Source organism: Hoplias malabaricus, chromosome 4 (genome assembly GCF_029633855.1).
Source record: "Hoplias malabaricus isolate fHopMal1 chromosome 4, fHopMal1.hap1, whole genome shotgun sequence".
NCBI lineage: Eukaryota > Metazoa > Chordata > Actinopteri > Characiformes > Erythrinidae > Hoplias > Hoplias malabaricus.
Window position 1 is genome coordinate 7,693,062 of NC_089803.1, and position 22,862 is coordinate 7,715,923.

The following is a 22,862-nucleotide window of genomic DNA, read 5'->3' on the forward strand; positions in this document are numbered from 1 at the left end:
GTCCAGGAGGCATCCGAACCAGATGCCCGAACCACCTCAACTGGCTCCTCTCAACGTGGGGGAGCAGCGGCTCCACTCCGAGTCTCTCCCGGATGTCCGAGCTCCTAACCCTGTCTCTAAGGGAGAGTCCAGACATCCTGCGGAGAAAACTCATTTCAGCCACTTGTATCCGCGATCTCGTTCTTTCGGTCACTACCCAAAGCTCGTGACCATAGGTGAGGGTTGGGACGTAGATTGAACGGTAAATCGAGAGCTTTGATTTTCTGCTCAGCTCTCTCTTCACAACAACGGACCGGTACAGAGCCCGCATTACTGCTGACGCTGCACTGATCCGCCTGTCAATCTCACGCTCCATCTTTCCCTCACTCGTGAACAAGACCCCGAGGTATTTAAACTCCTCCACTTGAGGCAGGATCTCACTTCCAACCTGGAGAGAGCACTCCACCCTTTTCCGGCTGAGTACCATGGACTCAGACTTGGAGGTGCTGATCCTCATCCCTACCGCTTCACACTCGGCTGCAAACTGGTCCAGCAAGAGCTGGAGGTCCCGGCTCGATGAAGCCAACAAGACCACATCATCTGCAAAAAGCAGACATGGAATCCTGAGACCACCAAACCGGACACCCTCCGCCACTTGGCTACGCCGAGAAATTCTGTCCATAAAAATTGTGAACAGAACCAGTGACAAGGGGCAGCCCTGACGGAGTCCAACTCTGATTGGAAACCAGTCGGACTTACTGCCAGCCATACGAATCAGACTCCTGCTCTGTTTGTACAGGGACTGGATAGCTCGTAACAAAGAGCCCAGTACCCCATACTTCCTGAGCACCCTCCACAGAATACCCCGAGGGACACGGTCGAATGCCTTCTCCAGATCCACAAAACACATGTAGACTGGTTGAGCAAACTCCCATGCACCCTCCAGGATCCTAGCGAGGGTAAAGAGCTGGTCCTGTGTTACACGACCGGGGCGGAATCCGCATTGTTCCTCCTGGATCCGAGGTTCAACTATCAGTCGAGTTTATTTAGTAAACCACCTGATTTATGGAACCTACAGGTTCAGAACCTACCTATTAATCAATCCTGTTGTTCACAAAAATTGTTTGAATGACACTGTAGAAGAGTCTCTTTTGATTCCGTATATAATCACGTTTGTAAAGGACATCATTCAGAGAACCCTCTGTAACATCTTTATTTTTAAGAGTGTGTATTGGACAGGAGATGTGTTTCTCCTCCTATGTCTATAAAGGAATACAGTATAAAGTACCCCCACGTCCAACACACTGTCCCCACGGGGCAACAGTGTTTCACTAGTGCTGGTTTACCTCTGCTGAAACACTGCACTGTTCCTCTAGTACATGTTTACCTCTGCTGAAATACCGCACTGTATCCTGTTTCCTGTTAGACCCTGCGCAGGGTGCGGGGCTCTGCTCAATGTTTCTAAAGTCCTTTGTTGTTTACAAGGTGGTGTCACGTGCGTTTATGAGCTCTTTAAACAGAGAACAGTGAAGAGAAGGACTAGACTTCTGAGCGTTTTTAATGCATTAGTCTAATACTGACATTGTTAAGGAGTGAGAGTTGTGCATTTCTAAGATTTTTGTGACAAACAGACCTTAAATGTGAAGAAACTCTGGACCAGTGACCAGTTCACGATGGGAGCAGCTGGACTTTGGGTTTTTGTGCTGTTTGGAGTTCTGCACCTTTCTCTCGGAGGTGAGTTATTCTCCAAAGTTAAAGTTAACGTGAGAAGTAGGTTAAATTAATACATTAACACAGAGAGAGAGAGAAAAAGAGAGAGAGAGAGAGAGAGAGGTTCATTTAAACCTTGATGTATTTAAACCCAAATCCCTGAAGAGCTGTGAAAAAGTTTGTGGCTAAATATTCAGATTATATAGAGGTTATGTTCACATTAATTTAAATAAAATGAATTGGCAACAGAAAGCAACATCTGAGACCAAGCTTTTCTTGTTCAGCTTCAACTCACTCTCTGTATCTGAGATTGTTACTACATCTGGAAAACCGATTCAGTGTCTCTTGTTTTACTGCAATAAACACGAGCTGATCAGCACATAAACACATAAAGAGCTTTGTCTTAAGTTTCTTCTTGTCATTGTTGCGGTCAGAGATTCAGGTTTCCATTGTCTGAGGTAACAGCTTCCTGCTGTAGTTAAAGTGACTGTATATTTCTGAACTGACAGCATCTTCAAACCTAATGGACCAGTACCGTTCAGAGTTTATTTTCTTACACATCCACAAGGTGACCTCTCAGACTGACACCTGGATCAGACTGACACCTGGATCAGACTGACTGCTGGCTCATTCTGAAACATGAACTCCTGTCTTGATTTAATCTCTGACCGCGTCAGAGAAAGTGAAAGTAACAAAAATGATGCATTTACAATGTTAAAGGCTGAATTTAAAGTGCTGCGCCAGTAAAAATATTAAACATTGTAAGAACATAAAATACAGCAACACTTTAAATTACAGCCTGTTTTTTACTGGGTAAGTCCAGAGTAAGGACCTGTTGAGTAAGCCGTAAGATACAATAAGTCCTGAGTAAGTAAAGGGTATGACACTAGAAATATGTGGTTATTGCTGGTATCTTACAAACATTTTACAAATAAGACACTTAACTACATTCTGAATCCATTGTAATCCCAAGCATAATCATAGATTATTAAATGAAATTAAAAGTATTACAGTTTATACAAATGACTGTTACTGTCACTTTTTATAAATAAGGAATGCAGCTACTATTTTGAATTCACTGTGTTTCTGAACGTAATTATAAATCCTTTAACAATATTTACAGAGCACCTACAGAGAAGGACATGGTCAGCTACTTTCATTACAGGCAGCAGCAGAGTTTCATGGTGCTGTCACGCCTTCGTCCTGTCAGTCTATTGTCCCCGCCATGTGCTTTATTTGCACATGGCTATGTTTTGTTTATATCCTTGTCTCCGCCCTCGTCCCGCCTCCTCGTCCGTGTCATGTGTCAGCCCGTCCTCGTTATCTGTCCAGGTGTGTCTCGTTTGTGTCTGTATTTAAGCCCTCTTGTGTCATGTCCTGTTTGTTGTACATTTCTCATTTCTCATTTATCCTATGTCTAGTCGGTCGTGTTTCCTGGTCTGTCCGTCTGTCTCCAGTTTCTCCGTGTTTGTTTCCCTAGTCGTTGTTTCGTGTCTCTCTCGTTACTTCGTTTACTCTTTAGTCTGTCAGTCCCGTTTGCCCTGTTTAGCTCCCCTTGTTTAGTGTAGCCTGCTTGGCTCCCTGTTTGTTTTCGTTTTGTTAAAGTCTCTTTGTTTTGTTTTGTTGTTTTCCTTTATTAAAGGTACCGTGTTTTAGCGAGTGCGTCCGCCTCCCTCAATCCGCACCCCGTCCCTGACAGAATGTACGACCACCAGGACGCAGCTAGCACGGACTATTACCTTAAGGGGTGTGCCGTTCGCCGGACTCCATTCCGCACAGGCCCCAAAGATCCTGTGGGGGAGGCTTTGAAAGCGGCTTCGGAATGGAGTCGCCGGCTCCAGCTCCTGCCTGGCGCTGTTCCGGATCCTTTAGCGGAGGAGTCGACTCGGGAATCGAGTAGTTGCGCCAGCAGGAGTCGAAAGAGTCGGCGGAAGAACCGTGCTGGAGTTCCCCCCTCGCTGGAGGATTACCCCCTCAGGTCCGGGGAAATTTTTGGGGGGGCGTTAAGGGTAGGGGCTGTTAGCCTCACCTCCGGAGCTATGAGGTCTGAGGCTAACATGGGCGCACCTCGAGGTGATCTAATGGGTGCGCCTGTGAAACCCCCTAAACCCTTTACAGCTCCAGCGCGAGCCCGGCGAGCAGCACAGACTCCTGTCTTAGTTAACGCGGCGCCTTCAGCCGCGCCTGTCCTCGAGAGCGCGGCGCGCGCCTCTCCAGTCTTCGTGGACGACGTCGCAGATTCATCTGCCTCCGTGGACGACGTCGCACGTTCTCCTGTCTTCGTGAGCGCGACGCGCGCCTCTCCAGTCTCCGTGGACGTCGTCGCAGGCCCCCCTGCCTCCTTGGACGTCGTCGCAGGCCCCCCTGCCTCCTTGGACGTCGTCGCAGGCCCCCCTGCCTCCTTGGATGTCGTCGCAGGCCCCCCTGCCTCCTTGGACGACGTCGCAGGTTCCCCTGCCTCCGTGGACGACGTCGCAGGGCTTCCTGTCTCGGTGATGGCGGCACCCGCCGCTCCTGTCTCGGTGATGGCGGCACCCGCCGCTCCAGTCCCCGCGATGGCGGCACCCGCCGCTCCAGTCCCCGCGATGGCGGCACCCGCCGCTCCAGTCCCCGCGATGGCGGCACCCGCCGCTCCAGTCCCCGCGATGGCGGCACCCGCCGCTCCAGTCCCCGCGATGGCGGCACCCGCCGCTCCAGTCCCCGCGATGGCGGCACCCGCCGCTCCAGTCCCCGTGACTGCGGCGGCACCCGCCGCTCCAGTCCCCGTGACTGCGGCGGCACCCGCCGCTCCAGTCCCCGTGACTGCGGCGGCACCCGCCGCTCCAGTCCCCGTGACTGCGGCGGCACCCGCCGCTCCAGTCCCCGTGACTGCGGCGGCACCCGCCGCTCCAGTCCCCGTGACTGCGGCGGCACCCGCCGCTCCTGTCCCCGTGACTGCGGCGGCACCCGCCGCTCCTGTCCCCGTGACTGCGGCGGCACCCGCCGCTCCTGTCCCCGTGACTGCGGCGGCACCCGCCGCTCCTGTCCCCGTGACTGTGGCTACGGCCTCTCCTGTCCCCGTGACTGTGGCTACGGCCTCTCCTGTCCCCGTGACTGTGGCTACGGCCTCTCCTGTCCATGTCCGTAGGTCGGCCCGAAGGACTTCAGGGCCGATCCCCAGAACTGTGCCCAGGCTGGTTCCTCAGACTGCCACACAGACATTAGCCAGTCCTGGGCACCGCCCTGTTGTTTTGGTTCCCTTGTCTGTCCCTGTCATGGTTCCCGTTTCTGTCCTTGTCCCAGTACCCGTGTCAGCCTTTGTCTCTGTCCCTGTACCTGTTACTGTATTCATGTCTGTCCCCGTAAACGTCTTGGTCCCTGTTCCCCTACCAAGTCCAGTCCAGTCTCCTGTCCTCTCATGTCCAGTCCCCTGTTAGTCCTGTCCAGTCCCCGTTTCAACCCTCTGTCTTGTCTCATGTCCAGTCCCCTGTCAGCCCTGTCCAGTCTATGTTTCAACCCCCGGTTCAGTCCCCTGTTAGTCATGTCCAGTCTTCGTATCCGTCCAATGTCCAGTCACCCGTCTTGTCTCCGGTCCAGTCTGTTTCAAATCCCTGTCCAGTCTCAAGTCCCGTCTCCGGTCCAGTCTCTGTTTCAACCCTCTGTCTTGTCTCCTGTCCAGTCCCCTGTTAGTCCTGTCCAGTCCCCGTTTCAACCCTCTGTCTTGTCTCCTGTCCAGTCCCCTGTTAGTCCTGTCCAGTCCCCGTTTCAACCCTCTGTCTTGTCTCACGTCCAGTTCCCGTATCCGTCCAATGTCCAGTCACCTGTCTTGTCTCCGGTCCAGTTTCCCTTCCAATCCCCTGTCCAGTCTTCAGTCCCGTCTCCGTTCCAGTCTAGTGTCATGTCACCTGTCCTGTCTTCTGTCCAGTCACGTACCCCTGTCCAGTCTAACATTCCTATCCTGTCCAGTGTCTTGTCACCAGTCTCTGCTCCCGTCCAGTCCCAGCACCAAGTCATGTCACCTGTCCTGTCTTCTGTCCAGTCACGTACCCCTATCCAGTCTAACGTTCCTATCCTGTCCAGTGTCTTGTCACCAGTCTCTGCTCCCGTCCAGTCCCAGCACCAAGTTCTGTCACCTGTCCCGTCTTCTGTCCAGTCCCTGTTTCCATCCAGTGTCATGTCCAATGTCAAAAACCCTGTCAAGTCCCATGTGTCCACTCCTGTCCTGTCCAGTCCGTTCTCGTCTCTTGCTGCCCCCCTTTGTCAGTCTCCTGTCATGTCCCATGTCCCGTCTCGTATATTCGGTCCTGTCGTGTCCCCAGCTCCTGTGTTTGTTCCCGTCCTGTCCTGAGTCCTGTCACCCGTTGGTTTGTTGTCCTGTCTTGTTTTCCGTGCCCTCTCCAGTGCCAGCTCCTGGGGGGTTTAGGAGTACGCGCCCGGGAGTTGCGCGTTCTTGGGGGGGGCATCTGTCACGCCTTCGTCCTGTCAGTCTATTGTCCCCGCCATGTGCTTTATTTGCACATGGCTATGTTTTGTTTATATCCTTGTCTCCGCCCTCGTCCCGCCTCCTCGTCCGTGTCATGTGTCAGCCCGTCCTCGTTATCTGTCCAGGTGTGTCTCGTTTGTGTCTGTATTTAAGCCCTCTTGTGTCACGTCCTGTTTGTCGTACATTTCTCATTTCTCATTTATCCTATGTCTAGTCGGTCGTGTTTCCTGGTCTGTCCGTCTGTCTCCAGTTTCTCCGTGTTTGTTTCCCTAGTCGTTGTTTCGTGTCTCTCTCGTTACTTCGTTTACTCTTTAGTCTGTCAGTCCCGTTTGCCCTGTTTAGCTCCCCTTGTTTAGTGTAGCCTGCTTGGCTCCCTGTTTGTTTTCGTTTTGTTAAAGTCTCTTTGTTTTGTTTTGTTGTTTTCCTTTATTAAAGGTACCGTGTTTTAGCGAGTGCGTCCGCCTCCCTCAATCCGCACCCCGTCCCTGACAGGTGCTTTGTACTCATTAGATTCAGGACGTGATTTACCACAGTAATCATCATCACATACTTAGAGATATTTACACCTTTTGTCTATATGTACTGAGGCATTATATGATCATAGAGGACTAAAGAACTGGGCGTTTCACTTTTGCTCTTCTTTGTTTATTTGTAAATGTTTGTAAGATACTCAGTAATAACCAGATATTTCTAGTGTCATACCCTTTACTTACTCAGTACTTATTGTATCTTACAGTTTGCAGGTCCTTACACTGTACTTACCCAGTAATTAGTGGGCTGTAATTTAAAGTGTTTCCCAAAAAAATTATCTGGATGTTAAGCTTGCAATGGAGCATGGTAAAACCCCACTCCAGTCTCTCTGCTTGGGTGTCCCCACTGAAAGAGTGCCTGTGGAAACTGCTATGTTCTAGTGATGATGGATTAGTTCACTAAATGTCCCAAGGCAAATGCAGTCCCTGCCCAGATTGTAGCCACCATAGCCGAGCGTTTTTCTGCAGATGCAGTGTGCTGGAGGAGCTCCAGAGTGATCAGGGATTCTGCTTTGAGCCACCTGCCCCTAGTCCTTCTAGTGTGTCTAGACCTGGTCTTCTGGCCACTTCAGGCTGTGTTGTGGCTACTGGCATGAGGTCCTCACCGATTTGGCCACCGCCTCCTTTGTTAGTTCTTGACACAAGCTTCTTAGGTCATTATTAAAGAGTCCTTAAAAGGCAGTATGGCTGAGCTCACCTGCTCTTACACTGGACACACTCTACTCCTGCCTTTCTGACCAGTTCCAACTTTTGCAGAAATGTGCTTTGAATGTGTGTATATATTGAAATTCATGTTCAGAGCTCTTATCACAGTGAAATTGTTAGAGTATAGGACTGATGACTGTCTTTAGAGATTTTATGTCAGTGAATCTAATTAACACCTCTCTGTTTTGTAATAAAATCAATGCTTAATATCATTGTATTTCTTTGGTTCCCACAGATAAACACACTCTATTTTACCTCTTCACGGCCCAGTCAAACCACTCTGTGAACAACATCTACCAGTTCAGTGCAGAGACTCTGCTGGACGACACACAGGTAGACTCCTACAGCAGTCAGGACGGTATCAGGACTCCTAAACAGAGCTGGGTGAAGGAGATAGAGGAGAGTGTGTGGAAAGATGGGACTGAGAAGCTGACGTACGATGGGAAACTCTTAAACAAGTTCCTTGTCACTCAGATGAAGTTCTCTGGCCATGATCCGTCAGGTGAGGAACTGCTGCTGTTCTCCTTTTTAAAGATGTATGTCCGCCTCTCAGAGGAAGAAGAGTCTGTAGATTTACACACACTGCTCTGATTAGAGCTCTTCATTTCTTCATCTTCATCTCAGTCACAGAATGAACACAACACACTCCATCAGCCCACAGTCGACTAACAGTGGTCTCTCCTCCTGGAGACTGTCATCATCTTCACTGGGGATTTACTCAGAACAGACCCCTCCTCAGATTCAGTCTCAAAACAGTTAGTGTAAGATTAGTGTTAGTGTTCCGTGGTAGTTCCAAAATGATCAGCATCTTCCTCCCAATCCATTTCAGGGTCAGAGGGGTAACAGGCCAATTAAAGAATCCCAGGCATCCCCCCTCAAACTTCCTGGGGGATTCCCAGGTATTCATAGGCCAGCCAAGAGATATAAACCTTCCAGCTTTCTGTGGGACTACCCTGGTGCCTTCTTCCAGTTGACCATGCCTGGTACACATCCAGAAGCAGGCATACAGCAGGCATCTTTATCAGATACCTGAAAAACTTCAGCTGGCTCCTCTCACTGTGAAAGAACAGGGGTTATACTCAGACCAAATCAATGCTTAATTAAACAGGGGTTATACTCAGACCACCTCCCGTATCACTGAGCTCCTCACCCAGTCACACAGCCTGTGCCCAGATACCCACCTGAGGAAACTGATTTTGGGCACTTGTATCCACCATCTCATTCTTATGATCATTGCCCAAAAAGCTCATGATTGAGACTCATAAGTGCGAGTGGGTGTGTAGATCAACAGGTAAATTAAGAGCTTTAGGTTATGGCTCAGCTCCCTCTTCACCACAATGGTCAAGTACAGTGACTGCATCACTGCAGATGCTGCACCAAACTTACAGGATGATTGGGCTTTAAATAACTGTGGGATGTACGACAGGATTCATAGATTGAGAAGAAGTGGTAAAGTGCAGTGAATGTCTTATGTGATGTGTGGAAAATGGGTCACAAATCAGTTGTTCATGATTGATACAAAGAATTTATTTCATTTTGGTGCCAAAGTCAGTGTGAAGAAAGGTAGCTGAATTTGCAGGTGTAAGGAAGTGCATGGTCACACGAGTTGATCAGGAGCAGCAAACTCCCCAGTCTACAGGAAATTCTCCTCAGAATTGAGGCTGGACTACAGGGACCCCTGAGGGCCTCTTGCATGCCACTCTGGTCTGTAAGTTCATGGTATGCTGTTCCCTGCTGTATGTTTTTTCAGAAATTAGGACCTACATTGACTTCAAGAAGCTGTTTTTACCTGGATGTGAAATACACTGGTGGTCCCTAACTATCAGTCTCTTCTTCAGTTCTGGGAAGGATGTCCTGTAGACTGGGATTTTTAAAATGATTCAGTCAACTTCAGAAGCAAATTCAGATTACCAAAAAATATCTTTCATTTTCAAAGAGAATATTCAGTTTATTATTGAATCTGTGTTTTTGTTCATGCAACTTCATGTTCAAGAAAAGTGGGGAAGATAAGTATTTATGTATTTTACCCAGAGTCTGTGAGACTGTTTGTGCTGCATCCAATTTTGGAAGGGTGAGAAATTTCGGTGTGCGCGCGCACAAGTAAATGTCTGATGTTGAGTGTCTGATGAATCCTGATGAACTCTGTGTCTGTTCTTCACAGATAATCATGTTCTACAGTGGAGATTCGGCTGTGAGGGGGAAAAGCTTTCTGACGGATCAGTTTCAACTTTAAACTGCATTAATCAATTTGCCTACGATGGAGAAGATTTAATCTCTTATGACTGGACCTTGAAGAAGTGGACAGTCTCAGCTGGTCAAGACACTGAACTGGAGAAAAGGTGGAATTCTGAAAATGGAAATCCTCTTCTAATGATATGTGTTGACTCTTTGAACTGGCTGAAGATTTATTTACTCCACAGCCCTACTGAAACCAAGCCAAGTGAGTATTTGTTTTTAGTTTTTTTTTTACTTGTCTACATCTAAAAGTGTGAATCTCAGAACAGGTAACTTCTTCATGATCAGAGGGATGTGTGGTAAAAGGGGAAGTGATGGAAAATCTGAATTCTGAATTCTGAGTGAAACACATTGTGTGTTTACACTGTTCCCCTCTGCAGCTGCTCCAGATGTGTATGTGTTTGTGAAGAGATCTCAGACTGAGTCCAGCAGACTGACCCTGACCTGCCTGGCCACGGGCTTCTACCCCAAAGACCTGAAGATGAGACTGAGGAGATCCAACACTTCACTCCCTGACCATCTACTAACATCCTCAGGAGTCAGACCCAATGGTGATGGAACCTACCAGCTGAGGAAGAGTGTGGACGTCCAGGAGGAAGATGCAGCAGGATACGACTGTTATGTGGAACACAGCTCCTTCCAGGAACCAGTAATTAAACCCTGGGGTAAATATATCTGTGTTTGATTATCAACAAACACTGAAGAGTAGAGAATCCTCCATTAGACTCAGAATATCCCACTTGTCTTACAGTAGTTACAGTTCTTACAGGGGTTTATTTTAATCCAGAAACACTGAAGTGTAGAGAGTCCTCCATTAGACTCAGAATATCCCACTGTTCTTACAGTAGTTACAGTTCTTACAGGGGTTTATTTTAATCCAGAAACACTGAAGAGTAGAGACTCCTCCATTAGACTCAGAATATCCCACTGTTCTTACAGTAGTTACAGTTCTTACAGGGGTTTATTTTAATCCAGAAACACTGAAGAGTAGAGAGAGTCCTCCACTAGACTCAGAATATCCCACTGTTCTTACAGTAGTTACAGTTCTTACAGGGGTTTATTTTAATCCAGAAACACTGAAGAGTAGAGTCCTCCATTTGACTCAGAATATCCCACTGTTCTTACAGTAATTACAGTTGTTACAGGGGTTTATTTTAATCCAGAAACACTGAAGAGTAGAGAGTCCTCCATTAGACTCAGAATATCCCACTGTTCTTACAGTAGTTACAGTTCTTACAGGGGTTTATTTTAACCCAGAAACATAGTCTGATCCTTCTTCCTCATTTGTCTGTTTACAGATGGGGAACACTCTTCAGGTGATGTCGGTGTGATTACTGGAGCCCTGGTTGTGGTGTGGTTGGTGGTGATGGCTGTGTTTTGGCTCATCATGTTCCTTAAAAAGAAGAGGATAAACAGTGAGTGTAGAGTGTTTAAAAGCTTTCAAGCAAGAAAAATTGACTACCACATGTTTAGTATTATAATCATTCAATATGTATATAATATCTCCTGTGTATTATGATAATTGTTATTTTTTTATTTGTTATACATATATATATATATATATATATATTATTAAACATTTTACAAATTATTATTTTTTCTTTTTTAAACCTGTAATTAAAGGAAGTGCAAGAACTCCTCCCCCGTCTCCTCAGTCCATAGGTGAGTGTCATTGTCTGTTCATTCTCCTGATCCTCATCTGAACACAGAGATTTCTCCACTTCTCCAAGTTGTTGTTTGTGATCTATTTCTTCATCTCCCTCAAAGTGCTGGAGATCCACTCCAGCCTGAGCTTCCTCAGCAATCAGAGTCCTTCACATTCACACTGAGACTGTGCTGAACATGTTTAGAGTCAGTGAAGGGTTAATGAGTGAATGTGGAACCAGTCAATCAGGACACAGCAGATGTTACTGCACATCTGTACTCAACTCTTTATCAATCATTCTTTACAGATGTGAAGATTCCTCTGAGGTTTGTGGAAAACAGTGACAGATTTCTCCAGATTCCTGATTCACTGATGAAACTAAACGGTGAGTTGAGTTATAGTTTGTTTCTCCTCTGAGCTCTGAGTGAACTCTACAAAGTGTAAAGTCCTTGTTTCAGCTCCAGCTTCATTTTTGAGTGTAATACAACAGTGTTAACGTAACAGTTTATTAGTGAAGCTGTTTTTCTCTGTTCTCTGTGAAATGAAATAAAACTGAACCCAGTTTAAACATTGTTTCTGGAACAGAGCACTGATTATTAATAACTCTAGCCCTGTAGATATTTTTACTTCAGTCGTCTCGCCTTCTTTCAGGTTCCAGTGTTGAGAAGAAACCTGATGAATACACAGTGATGTGTGAGAATGAAGAGCAGGGAGATATAGATTGAGGAACAGCCACAGAACAGATGATGGTAATTGTTCATAAACCTGAAAATACAGATCTACAGTAGAAACACTACACTATAAAGTACTTTCTGAAAGGGGAGGAAAGGTGGACTGAACAGAAATGAATATATTTACATTCACTGTAACTTTAATATTTGAGTGTTTACTGCTGTGTGAAAAGTTAAACTGTGATTAAATTACTTAGTTTTACATTGATGCGATTTTTTTTTAGAAACTAATGACAGTAAAAAAGGGGATTATGTCTCAGTCACACAGCTCAGGTTTGAGCTCCGCTCCGGGTGACTGTCTGTGAGGAGTGTGGTGTGTTCTCCCTGTGTCTGCGTGGGTTTCCTCCGGGTGACTGTCTTTGATGAGTGTGGTGTGTTCTCCCTGTGTCTGCGTGGGTTTCCTCCGGGTGACTGTCTGTGAGGAGTGTGGTGTGTTCTCCCTGTGTCTGTGTGGGTTTCCTCCGGGTGACTGTCTGTGAGGAGTGTGGTGTGTTCTCCCTGTGTCTGCGTGGGTTTCCTCCGGGTGACTGTCTGTGAGGAGTGTGGTGTGTTCTCCCTGTGTCTGCGTGGGTTTCCTCCGGGCGACTGTCTGTGATGAGTGTGGTGTGTTCTCCCTGTGTCTGCGTGGGTTTCCTCTGGTTTCCATCCACCCAAGTGTGTCACCCTGTGAGCAACAGGCTCCCCCTCCAGGGTGTGTCTCTGCCTTAGACCCAGTGATTCTGGCTAGACTCCAGACCCACTGCCTCCCTGAACTGGATAAGAGTCACAGACAATGAATGAATGTACTTTAGAAACCTTCAATAATCAGGTTGTTTCAGGAGATTTTTCTTAAGAATATAATGCTGTTTCATGTCTAACTCAGTAGATACATCACAGAGATGTTTAAGATTGTTGATGCACACTGACAGACTTTGTCAGACACACACCTCATAGGTGCAGAATTAATGATCACAACTCATTGGTATTAGTAATGCGAGGGTGGAGCCAGACAAACCCCTCAAGATTCTCTCATGTAATTAAGTGATCATTAACACTTTAATGATTAAAGACGTCTTTCGTATGAAAGTCGGAATAACTGAAGTTAACTGAACACAGTCTGCAGTATGAGTACCCTGAGCTTTCTAAGTATGTCTGTGTCTGTGTCTGTGTGCATGTGTGTTTGTGTGTGTGTACTGAGAAACCATGTCTACAGTGCAGTTACTTCTGCATTTTGAATGCCCAGCAGTAATGGTCTACCAAATATTATGAATTTCAGATTTTTCAGGACCCAGTCAGCGAAGATGGGTTTGTGTCACAGCAATAATGAAGTAAAGTTGTTCATGGTAGTGTCAGCTTTTCCAGTGCACCTGGCAGTGATAAGAGCACCGTGGCCAATGCAACAGGAAAGAAGCTGCGAATTTTCTGCCGTAAAGAAGAGATAAAGATTGAAGATGTGTTGACAAAAGCAGATTCCAGTGACACCAAGAGATTCAAACCTAATGCAGGCTTCGGCTTCATCGACCTGCCACCAAAGGAGCACCTGGAATGTCCCTGCTTGGAGGAAGGTTTCGCCAGTGTATTGGCTGCAGACACCATTGATGTTGACACGTATGTTGACACCATTGCTCTGAATTAAGAAGTACCCCATGGTGCCTGCTGCATTGTGACCGCCAAGAATGAGATCAAGTTCAGAAAGAGTGTTGGAGGGGTTTGGATCGATGAAGACGTCAAAGACCACCGCCCCCAGTGATCCAGAGTCTGGAAGCTGAGATCTCAGTAGGGCTGAGAGAATGATTCTCTGTGCCCTGTTTGATTTTACTTTAAATATAATCTTCTGCAGTTGGCTCTGCATTTACAAACATGTTCATCATTACATCACTTCATCAGTTGTTGAATATGTTCAGTAAACTTCAATGTGATGGATTGATTGTGTTCATAAATAAACAGATGAATAAAATACTGCAGCTTTGCTTCGACTGTTGTTTTACTGCACTGTACATTTCACATTTTCATGTAGAAAAACTGATGAAACTCACTTGTGAAATGTATGCAACAAAATGTAGCACAGAACACACAACATCCTTGAAATGTGAAATGAGTCACAGCATGATTCAAATACTATAAAGACAACATACCATCGCTTCATTAAGAGATACATTAGTTATGTTTAATTTAAAAGGAATCTCGTTAAACCAGGATTTCGGAAAATGTTACAGGAGATGGAGAATTAAAAAGAGTAACACTGCCTTTTAATGTTCTTTATTAAAGCCACTAAGAGGGATGTTGTGAACAAGAATAAGTGGGAAGGCAGAATTTGGGGCATGGTATGTGACGACAACGGCCACAGGTCCCATCTTGTAAGTCCCAAACCACAGAAAAACAACAAAATGCACAACCCGCCCACAACCACCCACCCCTACAACACCAAAACTACACAAAACTCACTGTGCCCGCTGTCAGCTCCCCTGTTAGTCCCAGCCCTGACCGGACTCCAGCCACCAGTACAATAATAAAACTAACAACACACACATTTTCTCACTAAATGCAATGATGACAGTGGACAGTACATTCATTACATTGTATAGGTTTCATCGTGGTGGTGGTGTAGCCACAATTTATGACCCTACCATTGACACAACACAAAAATCTAGTTATGATACTAAATCCTTTGAAGTACTTACTCTTAAAGTCACTGCACCAAAAAGGCAGCACTCGTTTATGCTCATCACAATCTATCGTCCTCCTGGCCCTTATACAGAATTTCTTTGTGAATTTGCTGATTTTCTCTCAAGTGTAGTTATCGTATCAGAAAAGGCCTTCATTGTTGGTGATTTCAATATTCACTTTGAGAAGGACCATGATCCACTTAAAATTGCATTTGAATCAATTTTGGATGCGCTAGGGTTCACTCAGAATGTTACTGGGCCCACTCATCAATGCAAACACACATTGGACCTAGTGTTAACACGGGGCATTGAGATAAATAATCTATTCAATCTCTCGCTTCATGAGACCATCTCTGATCACCATCTAATCACATATGAAATCGAGCTCATTACAAACAACCTCCAACACTTATTGTGTACAAACCTAGATAGTGTTGCACCAGTCAAGACCAAACAATTTAGAGAGAAAAGGCTTGCTCCATGGTACAGTGACAGCACGCGTGCCTTAAAACTGGCTGCTCGTAACCGAGACACACAAAACTAGAATGTTTCCGAATTGCATGGCAGTACAGCCTCACCGACTACAAACATGCCTGATCTAAAGCCAAATCACAGTACATCTCTTCCCTTATAGAAAACAACAAAGACAACCCTATATTCCTTTTTAGCACTGTATCACATCTAATTGGAAACAAAAAGGAAATCAACCCAATTGTCCCCTCTGATTTCTGTAGCAATGACTTTATGAGGTTTTTTAATGATAAAATTGATTGCATTCGCCTCAAAATCCAAAATCAGTCCAAAGTCACATCCACTTTTGTTGATGAACCCCCCGCCAGCTCTGAGGTGCACTTAGACTACTTCAATTCTGTCGATGAAAATGACTTGCTTAGTTTAATTAGCTCATCTAAATCAACTTCATGCTTACTGGATCCTGTACCAACACAATTGGATCCTGTACAGCACAGAAATGGCTCTAACAAGAGTAACTAATGACTTACTCCTTTCACATGATAAGGGCTATATCTCTATTCTGGTGCTGCTTGACCTTAGTGCAGCGTTTGATACCATAGATCATGTGATGCTTCTTGATAGGCTGGAAAATCTGGTAGGAATAAAAGGATCTGCCCTCTCTTAGTTCAGATCTTATTTATCTGACCGTTATCAATTTGTTTATCTGAATAATAAATCCTCTGATCATACTTTAGTTAAATATGGTGTTCCACAAGGATCAGTGCTTGGCCCTGTATTGTTCACACTCTACATGCTGCCACTGGGTCGACTAATCCGTAAGCATGGGATTCAATTCCACTGTTACGCTGATGACACACAACTGTATATATCAGCCAAACATAATGATGTTGCTTGTCTACGTAAAATAACAGAATGTCTAACTGAAATTAAAGACTGGATGATGCAAAATTTTCTCATGTTAAATTCTGATAAAACTGAAGTCTTGTTACTAGGTACAGACACTCAGAAACATTCAACATACTGCTATTAATCTTGATATTTCAACAGTAAAACACAATGCCATCATTAAAAACTTAGGGGTAGCCTTTGATTCGACTCTCATATTTGATACCCACATATCCAATACAGTCAAAACCGCCTTCTTCCACCTACGCAATATTGCCAAAATTCAGCATATTTTATCCTTAAAAGATGCAGAGAAACTAGTGCATGCTTTTATAACTTCACGTCTAGACTACTGCAATGCGCTCCTGGCAGGGAGCTCGTGCAAAGCGTTACACAAGCTTCAGTTAGTTCAAAATGCAGCAGCCAGGGTGCTCACTAGAGCTAGAAAATTCGAACATATCACCCCAGTTCTTTCGTCCCTACACTGGCTACCTGTAAAATTTCGCATTGACTATAAAATACTCCTCTTAGCTTATAAATCTCTAAATGGTTTAGGCCCACAGTATCGTAATGAACTTCTCACACCTTATCGCCCGTCACGTACACTTCGTTCACAGGATGCCCATCTACTCTTTGTTCCTCGCATTAAGAAAAACACAGCAGGAGGAAGAGCCTTTTCTCACAAAGCTCCTCAACTCTGGAATAGCCTTCGGGTTACTGTTCGGGGCTCAGACACACTCTCAATCTTTAAATCGAGGTTAAAAACCTACCTTTTCAAATAAGCTTTTGGTTAATCACTCACTTTCAGGTTACTCCTTCTCTATTAGTGTTCAAGCTGGTTTTCATATTATCACTGTTCTGTATTAACCCTGTCATATCACCATAGCTACAGCATTTTTAGTTAGCTCTCTAGTAACCGCCAACACGCTGTCTGTCACTGGGTTCTCTTGCCTGACCCGTGGAAGCTTTTTTCGCAGGACAATTTTGCCTGTTCTTTACCATGACCCTACTAACCTCTGTATTTTTATTTGTTCACTTTGTCTGGTTTTCTTTCTCCCGTCTCTCTCATGCTTTGAGATGTCCTGCTGCTCTCCAGGTGTTGCCCTGATTCAGCTCCTGTGTATCCTGTTCAAGATCCTGGCCTTGTCTCATCTACACTATCATGCTTGGCCATGCTGTTTTATCTCAGATTAACTCTGCACCTAATATTAACTCACACAGAATCACTGATCCCCTTCTCCTTCATCAGACTCATACATCACTAATATGCTACATTCACATTACTATAACCCCTTCATCTGTCATCATTTCACTTTTACTTCTGTTCTGTTCTCTGTTGTGTCTCCGGTGTCGACCCGAGGGGGATGGGTTCCCCGTATGAGTCTTGGTTCCTTCCAAGGTTTCTTCCTAGTGTGCTGAGGGAGTTTTTCCTTGCCACTGTTGCCCCTGGCTTGCTCATAGGAGGCTTGGACCCGGATCTCTGTAAAGTTGCTTTGTGACGACTTTTTGTTGTGAAAAGCGCTATATAAATAAAATATGATTGATTGATTGAAGGACCCTGGAGCTGTGACTGAGACACTACCTGCTGCACCAACATGCTCCCGGCCACTGAATTCATTTCACTATAATAGTGCACTATATAGTGAGTAATGTAGTGAGTACATAGTGATGTTTTTTGTGCCCTGCCTCTGGTGACATCAAATCATCTTTTCTAAATCATCTTTTCTAAACTTACCCATATGACACACACAACTCATTGTGTGATTATGACTACACAGGGATTAAAGGGAAAAATAATTAGTTTTTCACAGTCTCAGGCCACACACAACCATTTCTGCTGTTCTCCAAAGCAGCCATCGAGTTTTAACCTAAACTTTATTTCAATACTTTAGGACCAATAGTGTTTTAGGGGAAGAATATGCTGCTGTTGGCCTTTGTGACTTTAATACTGTTTTTATACTAAGAAATAAAAGTGACAATTAATCAGCTGTTTCCATAGACTTTAAGTGCATACATTTATATTAAATATTACACATTACACAAGAACACAATGTTTGAAAGCACTGCTAAGCACCCCCCCCCCAGAGCCTGGAGCTTTGACACATGTTTCAGGGATGTTGGCTCTGACTCCAGATGTGGAGGATGAGGCTGGAGGGACAGTCTACCAGAAATCTACATTATCTCTTGGACATTTTACAGTTTACGAAATAATGATTGAGTTCTGTGAGTTGTTCTTTAAAGAAATAAGCCATTTTAGGTTTTTAAAACTTGATTAAAACACATTTGAAAAATAACTGTCCCCAGTCGAATCTGACAAAACATTAAAACACTCCTAAAAGTAATTATTTTAAATTGATATCTTTGATATCTAACAAAAATGGATTAAAACCATGGAATTATTAATAAATTCCACAAATAAAATAGTAAAATTGTTTCTGTCAGGTCCCACCACGTTTACATTAAACACTACATAAAACATGTGCAATTATTGTGAATTCTGCTCAAATACTCCAAAATTAATAAAGTTAATGTGAGGTTATCATTGTAGAATAATGTTTATTATTGTTATTATAGACTGTTAATATTTCTCTATAGAGCATTAATGTGCTAATGTGGCTAATGGTAGCTAGTAGTCCACTGTTGGAATGATGTGATTTACATAAAGTCAATCAGGGGAATTTAGCTGGAGTTTTCCTCGTTAAAAGAGTAATTTGAGAATTACAGCAGTGTAGGTTTTATCTTAATCTTCTCATTGTCTAAAAGTTGAATTTTTCACAGATTTTTCATCAACTGATGAAATAAAATGACTTACTTCTCCTTTAAGAACATGTACCATTGTACAGTAAACATTTACAATTTCTTTCAGTAAACATCAGAGCAGAGCCAATAATAATCAGAGCTGTGTGATGTTGATATAAATGTGTTTTATTTTCAATACAAATATTTACACTCAAATTATAAAAATTTAAATTATAAAAATTAAAAAATATCATTTGTAACAGCATTGAAAACACCCTCCAAGGACTTTACATATCTTCTGGTCACTTAGAAAACCATAGAAAAAGTGCCTCCTTTTTAGTACATTAACATACACACAGTCTTTAAGAGAGATGATGGAGATTCACATTTCAGAATGAAAAGAAACAAACAAAGGTGTGAGTGTAGGTTCTAACCCAGTGGTTCTCAAACTGTGGTCTGTGTTTCACTGGTGGTACATGAAGCAACAAGAGGTGATCCACCACATGACCTCGAAAATGGTACTATGTAATTAAGGAATTTACTCATAACTGAAAATCTAATGTGTTCTGTGTAGATTACATAATGTTTCACAGTTTTCATAATTATACTCCAGTGAAATTGGTTTGTGTTAAAAAATACAACATGATACGCATACACCGTAGTTGATTACGTCTGTGAGAGAATGGGGGACAGCTATTTTTTCCAGTTTTTTTAGAAATCTGGGTAAAGAAAGCCAGTTTCAGACGTTTACTGGATTTAAGCAAACACTAGAGACCTTTACAAAAAGGACAAAATGGAATCGAGAAATGAGCTGAGACCAAGCCCGAGAAATACTCCAGAGCTCATAGGTTAAATCCAGAGGCTAAAAATATAAAGAAACAAAGTGAGAATTCAAGACAAAATAGAAGAAATTGCTCTGCTGAAGGAAAACAACATGGCCTTTCTTCACATCATTAGAGTCCTAAAACTTTGTTTAACACAGTGATGTGCTTCCTTCACCTTACGATACAAGCGCAGAGAGCCGCTATGACCTGCTCCCAGCGCTGCGCTGTTTTCCCCTGTAGCCTTTAACATATAACTATATAACTATAACATATAACATTATATTGGGCAGCATGGTGGAACAGCAGTTACACAGCTCCAGGGGCCTGGAGGTTGTGGGTTCGATTCCCACTCTGGGTGGCTGTCTGTGAGGAGTGTGGTGTATTCTCCCTGTGTCTGCGTGGGTTTCCTCCGGGTGACTGTTTGTGAGGAGTGTGGTGTGTTCTCCCTGTGTCTGCGTGGGTTTCCTCCGGGTGACTGTCTGTGAGGAGTGTGGTGTGTTCTCTCTGTGTCTGCGTGGGTTTCCTCCGGGTGACTGTCTGTGAGGAGTGTGGTGTGTTCTCTCTGTGTCTGCGTGGGTTTCCTCCGGGTGCTCCGGTTTCCTCCCATGCTCCAAAAACACACGTTGGTAGGTGGATTGGCGACTCAAAAGTGTCCATAGGCGTGTGTGTGTGTTGCCCTGTGAAGGACTGGCTCCCCCTCCAGGGTGTGTTCCTGCCTTACTACCAGTAATTCAGGGTAGGCTCCGGACCCACCATGACCCTGAACTGTTCCAGATAATTAATTAATTAAAGGCATACTTTTTATTTCTTTCAAAATGCTTATTTCCCATAAATTGTATATTTTCTCATGAACATATAATTGCTTTTATATAATTGCAATTTTAGTGAATATTTTAGATAATTCTGTGTAAAACATGCAAAGTTCAAGTAAAAAAAACCAAACAAACAAACAGAAGAAATGCAAAAATACAAGGCAGACTTTGTTTTATGCCCTGCACCTGTCCCCAGAACAGAGGAAGAACCAGGGGTTTCTGTGATGAGACTCATAGGCACTACCTGGAGGTTTTTGTTTGATAACGGTTGATACCTGATCTAAAACGTTTGAGAACCACCGTTCTAACCAATGAGGATGATGCTCTGTCATCACGTGTTTCTGGGCTCGAGCGGGTAGGTCACAAATCAGTTAGCCTCAGACACAACAGCGTCTGGCTCTGAAAAATTCAGCTGCCTCACACTCGTGAAATTATCTACACGTTATCTACAGTCCCCACAGCACCAGGTCCTGTCCAACAAGCCCCACTTCCTCCACTGACTCTTCTTCACTGTTCGACACTGTCTCTACACTGACACCTAGTGACACAGAATGTACATGTTGTGTGAATCACAAAGTACATTTACACTTTGGGAGAATCTCTTTATATATTGTCATTGTCCAAACAAAATCATGTATCTCCATGGTTGTCAGGGCTGGCCCCGCCTCTTCTGAGTCTTTCTTGTTTCTATGTGGGATGTGTCTGAAGCAGGGGGCAGTTGCCGTGATGCCTTGCTGTTTTCTGTGCCTGAGAAGACAGTATTTTGACTTTAAGGTGTTTGTAACTGAGTCACATTAGAGACAGGACACAAGTTCATCTAAAGTGCTCATCAAAATAATTACAACACTGAAGATAATAGAGTACTGACACACACGCGCACACACACACACACACACACACACTTACACACACACACAGAGTACATGGACATGTCAGAGTGTCTCCCAACTCAGGAGCCTGGACACACTACAGAACACTACAGCTATAATCTCTAACTCTACACCTACACTGTAAGGCAGGTGTGTGTGTGTGTGTGTGTGTGTACTACAGTAACGTTGTTCTGACTAGTTACTGAACACAGAATTAAACCTGTTTTCTTATCTTCCAGATTAGTGTCTAACAGCAGCACTTTTACTGTCATTAGTCTCTAACACAGAGATCTGTGAAGTTCATCAACTCAACACTAATCACCTGCTCCAGAGTCTGAGGGAAATCACTGTCCTGACTTTTCTAAGTGAAGTGAACCCCTCCCAGGTTAAAGAGCAGTGAATAAACTCAAACTGTTGAAGGTCAGTGTGTGTGAATCACACCGTTCCCGTCCGGTCCACTTTCTGAAAGTTAGTTTAGAGTTTAGTGTGTGTCTGTATCTTCAGGTGAATAAACACTTACATCATCAGATCATTCCTCTTTCAGGGGGTTATCCTCCAGTTTTGTGATTTTTCATCAGTTCTACGTCTAAAACTGGAACCTAAAAAACAAAACATTGGTTATAAAAACAAAACAAAACCAGAGTATATCATTCATTTAGAATCAGATGTTTCCCTCTCTCCACTCGTCTATTTATAAACTCTGAGGTCTAAACTAAACCACATTTTCTCAAAGACACTGCAGACACTGTCACACATTTTATACTGCCATTAAAAATGAAAATCCCTTGATTGCTGAGGAAGCTCAGGCTGGAGTGGATCTCCAGCACTTTGAGGGAGATGAAGAAATAGATCACAAACAACAACTTGGAGAACTGGAGAAATCTCTGTGTTCAGATGAGGATCAGGAGAATGAACAGACAGTGACACTCACCTATGGACAGAGGAGACGGGGGGAGTTTCTGCTTTTCCTGAGTTACCAAAAGAAAGAGTAAATTAGCTTTTGTAAAATATGTAAAAACAACTATAAGGGAAATAAAATAGTAAAATATTTATGTATAAATAAAATATAACCATATTAAATGGTTATCAGACTGGGGTGGATTTCCTGCACATTCTGTAATAGATTAAGAAAATTACATAAAATTACCTACATTATTTTCCTAGTTATAATCTTACATTATAAATGTATTTTGGTTTAAAATTGCATGAGTCGACTCCATTTCTATCAAAAAGATAAAACCGTTGTCTTCCTCTCAGTCCTGTGACGTTGGGCACATTTTGCTATGAAAAATGTCATTATTGCTGAAACAACATAAAGCCTTAACAAACCAAATAATGAAAATATTACAGTGTTTCAGTGTTTAATGATCTGAACTATGTCTTTTGGGAGATTTTGTATAAATATAAACACATTATTTTTGAGCCCCCTCCAGGGTGTATTTTCGCCTTGCGCCCAATGATTCCAGGTAGGCTCTGAACCCACCGCGACCCTGAACTGGATAAGGGTTACAGATAATGAATGAATGAATGAACATTATTGTTGAACAGTGAACTTACACAATATATATACATACACTATATATGCATATATATTCAATTCAATGTTCAATTATGTTG

At 43.9% G+C, this 22,862-nt stretch overlaps 1 protein-coding gene and 1 long non-coding RNA gene across 2 annotated transcripts; one reads left to right on the forward strand and one right to left on the reverse strand.

The window, feature by feature from the left end:
* The first annotated feature begins 1,492 nt into the window (after nt 1–1,492).
* LOC136695428 (H-2 class I histocompatibility antigen, alpha chain-like) lies at nt 1,493–13,857 on the forward strand. Its single transcript, XM_066669496.1, has 9 exons — nt 1,493–1,713; nt 7,622–7,888; nt 9,548–9,826; nt 10,002–10,286; nt 10,920–11,036; nt 11,245–11,283; nt 11,574–11,651; nt 11,918–12,015; nt 13,253–13,857. The coding sequence occupies exons 1-8, from the start codon at nt 1,653–1,655 to the stop codon at nt 11,989–11,991; spliced, it is 1,200 nt and encodes a 399-aa protein (XP_066525593.1). The 5' UTR covers nt 1,493–1,652; the 3' UTR covers nt 11,992–12,015; nt 13,253–13,857.
* Nucleotides 13,858–19,005: 5,148 nt separating this feature from the next.
* On the reverse strand, nt 19,006–22,310 carry LOC136693954 (uncharacterized). The gene is made up of 3 exons (XR_010802135.1): nt 22,177–22,310; nt 21,766–21,844; nt 19,006–21,123 (listed from the first exon to the last, which is right to left on the reverse strand). It is a non-coding gene; the product is annotated as an uncharacterized lncRNA (long non-coding RNA).
* Between the last annotated feature and the right edge of the window lie 552 nt (nt 22,311–22,862).

Excerpts from the sequence above, each read along its gene's own strand:
- LOC136695428 (XM_066669496.1), top strand. The coding sequence starts at position 1,653 with ATGGGAGCAGCTGGACTTTGGGTTTTTGTGCTGTTTGGAGTTCTGCAC. Across the intron at positions 1,714-7,621 it reads TCTGCACCTTTCTCTCGGAG|ATAAACACACTCTATTTTAC; the intron begins GTGAGTTATTCT and ends TGGTTCCCACAG. Across the intron at positions 9,827-10,001 it reads CCCTACTGAAACCAAGCCAA|CTGCTCCAGATGTGTATGTG; the intron begins GTGAGTATTTGT and ends TCCCCTCTGCAG.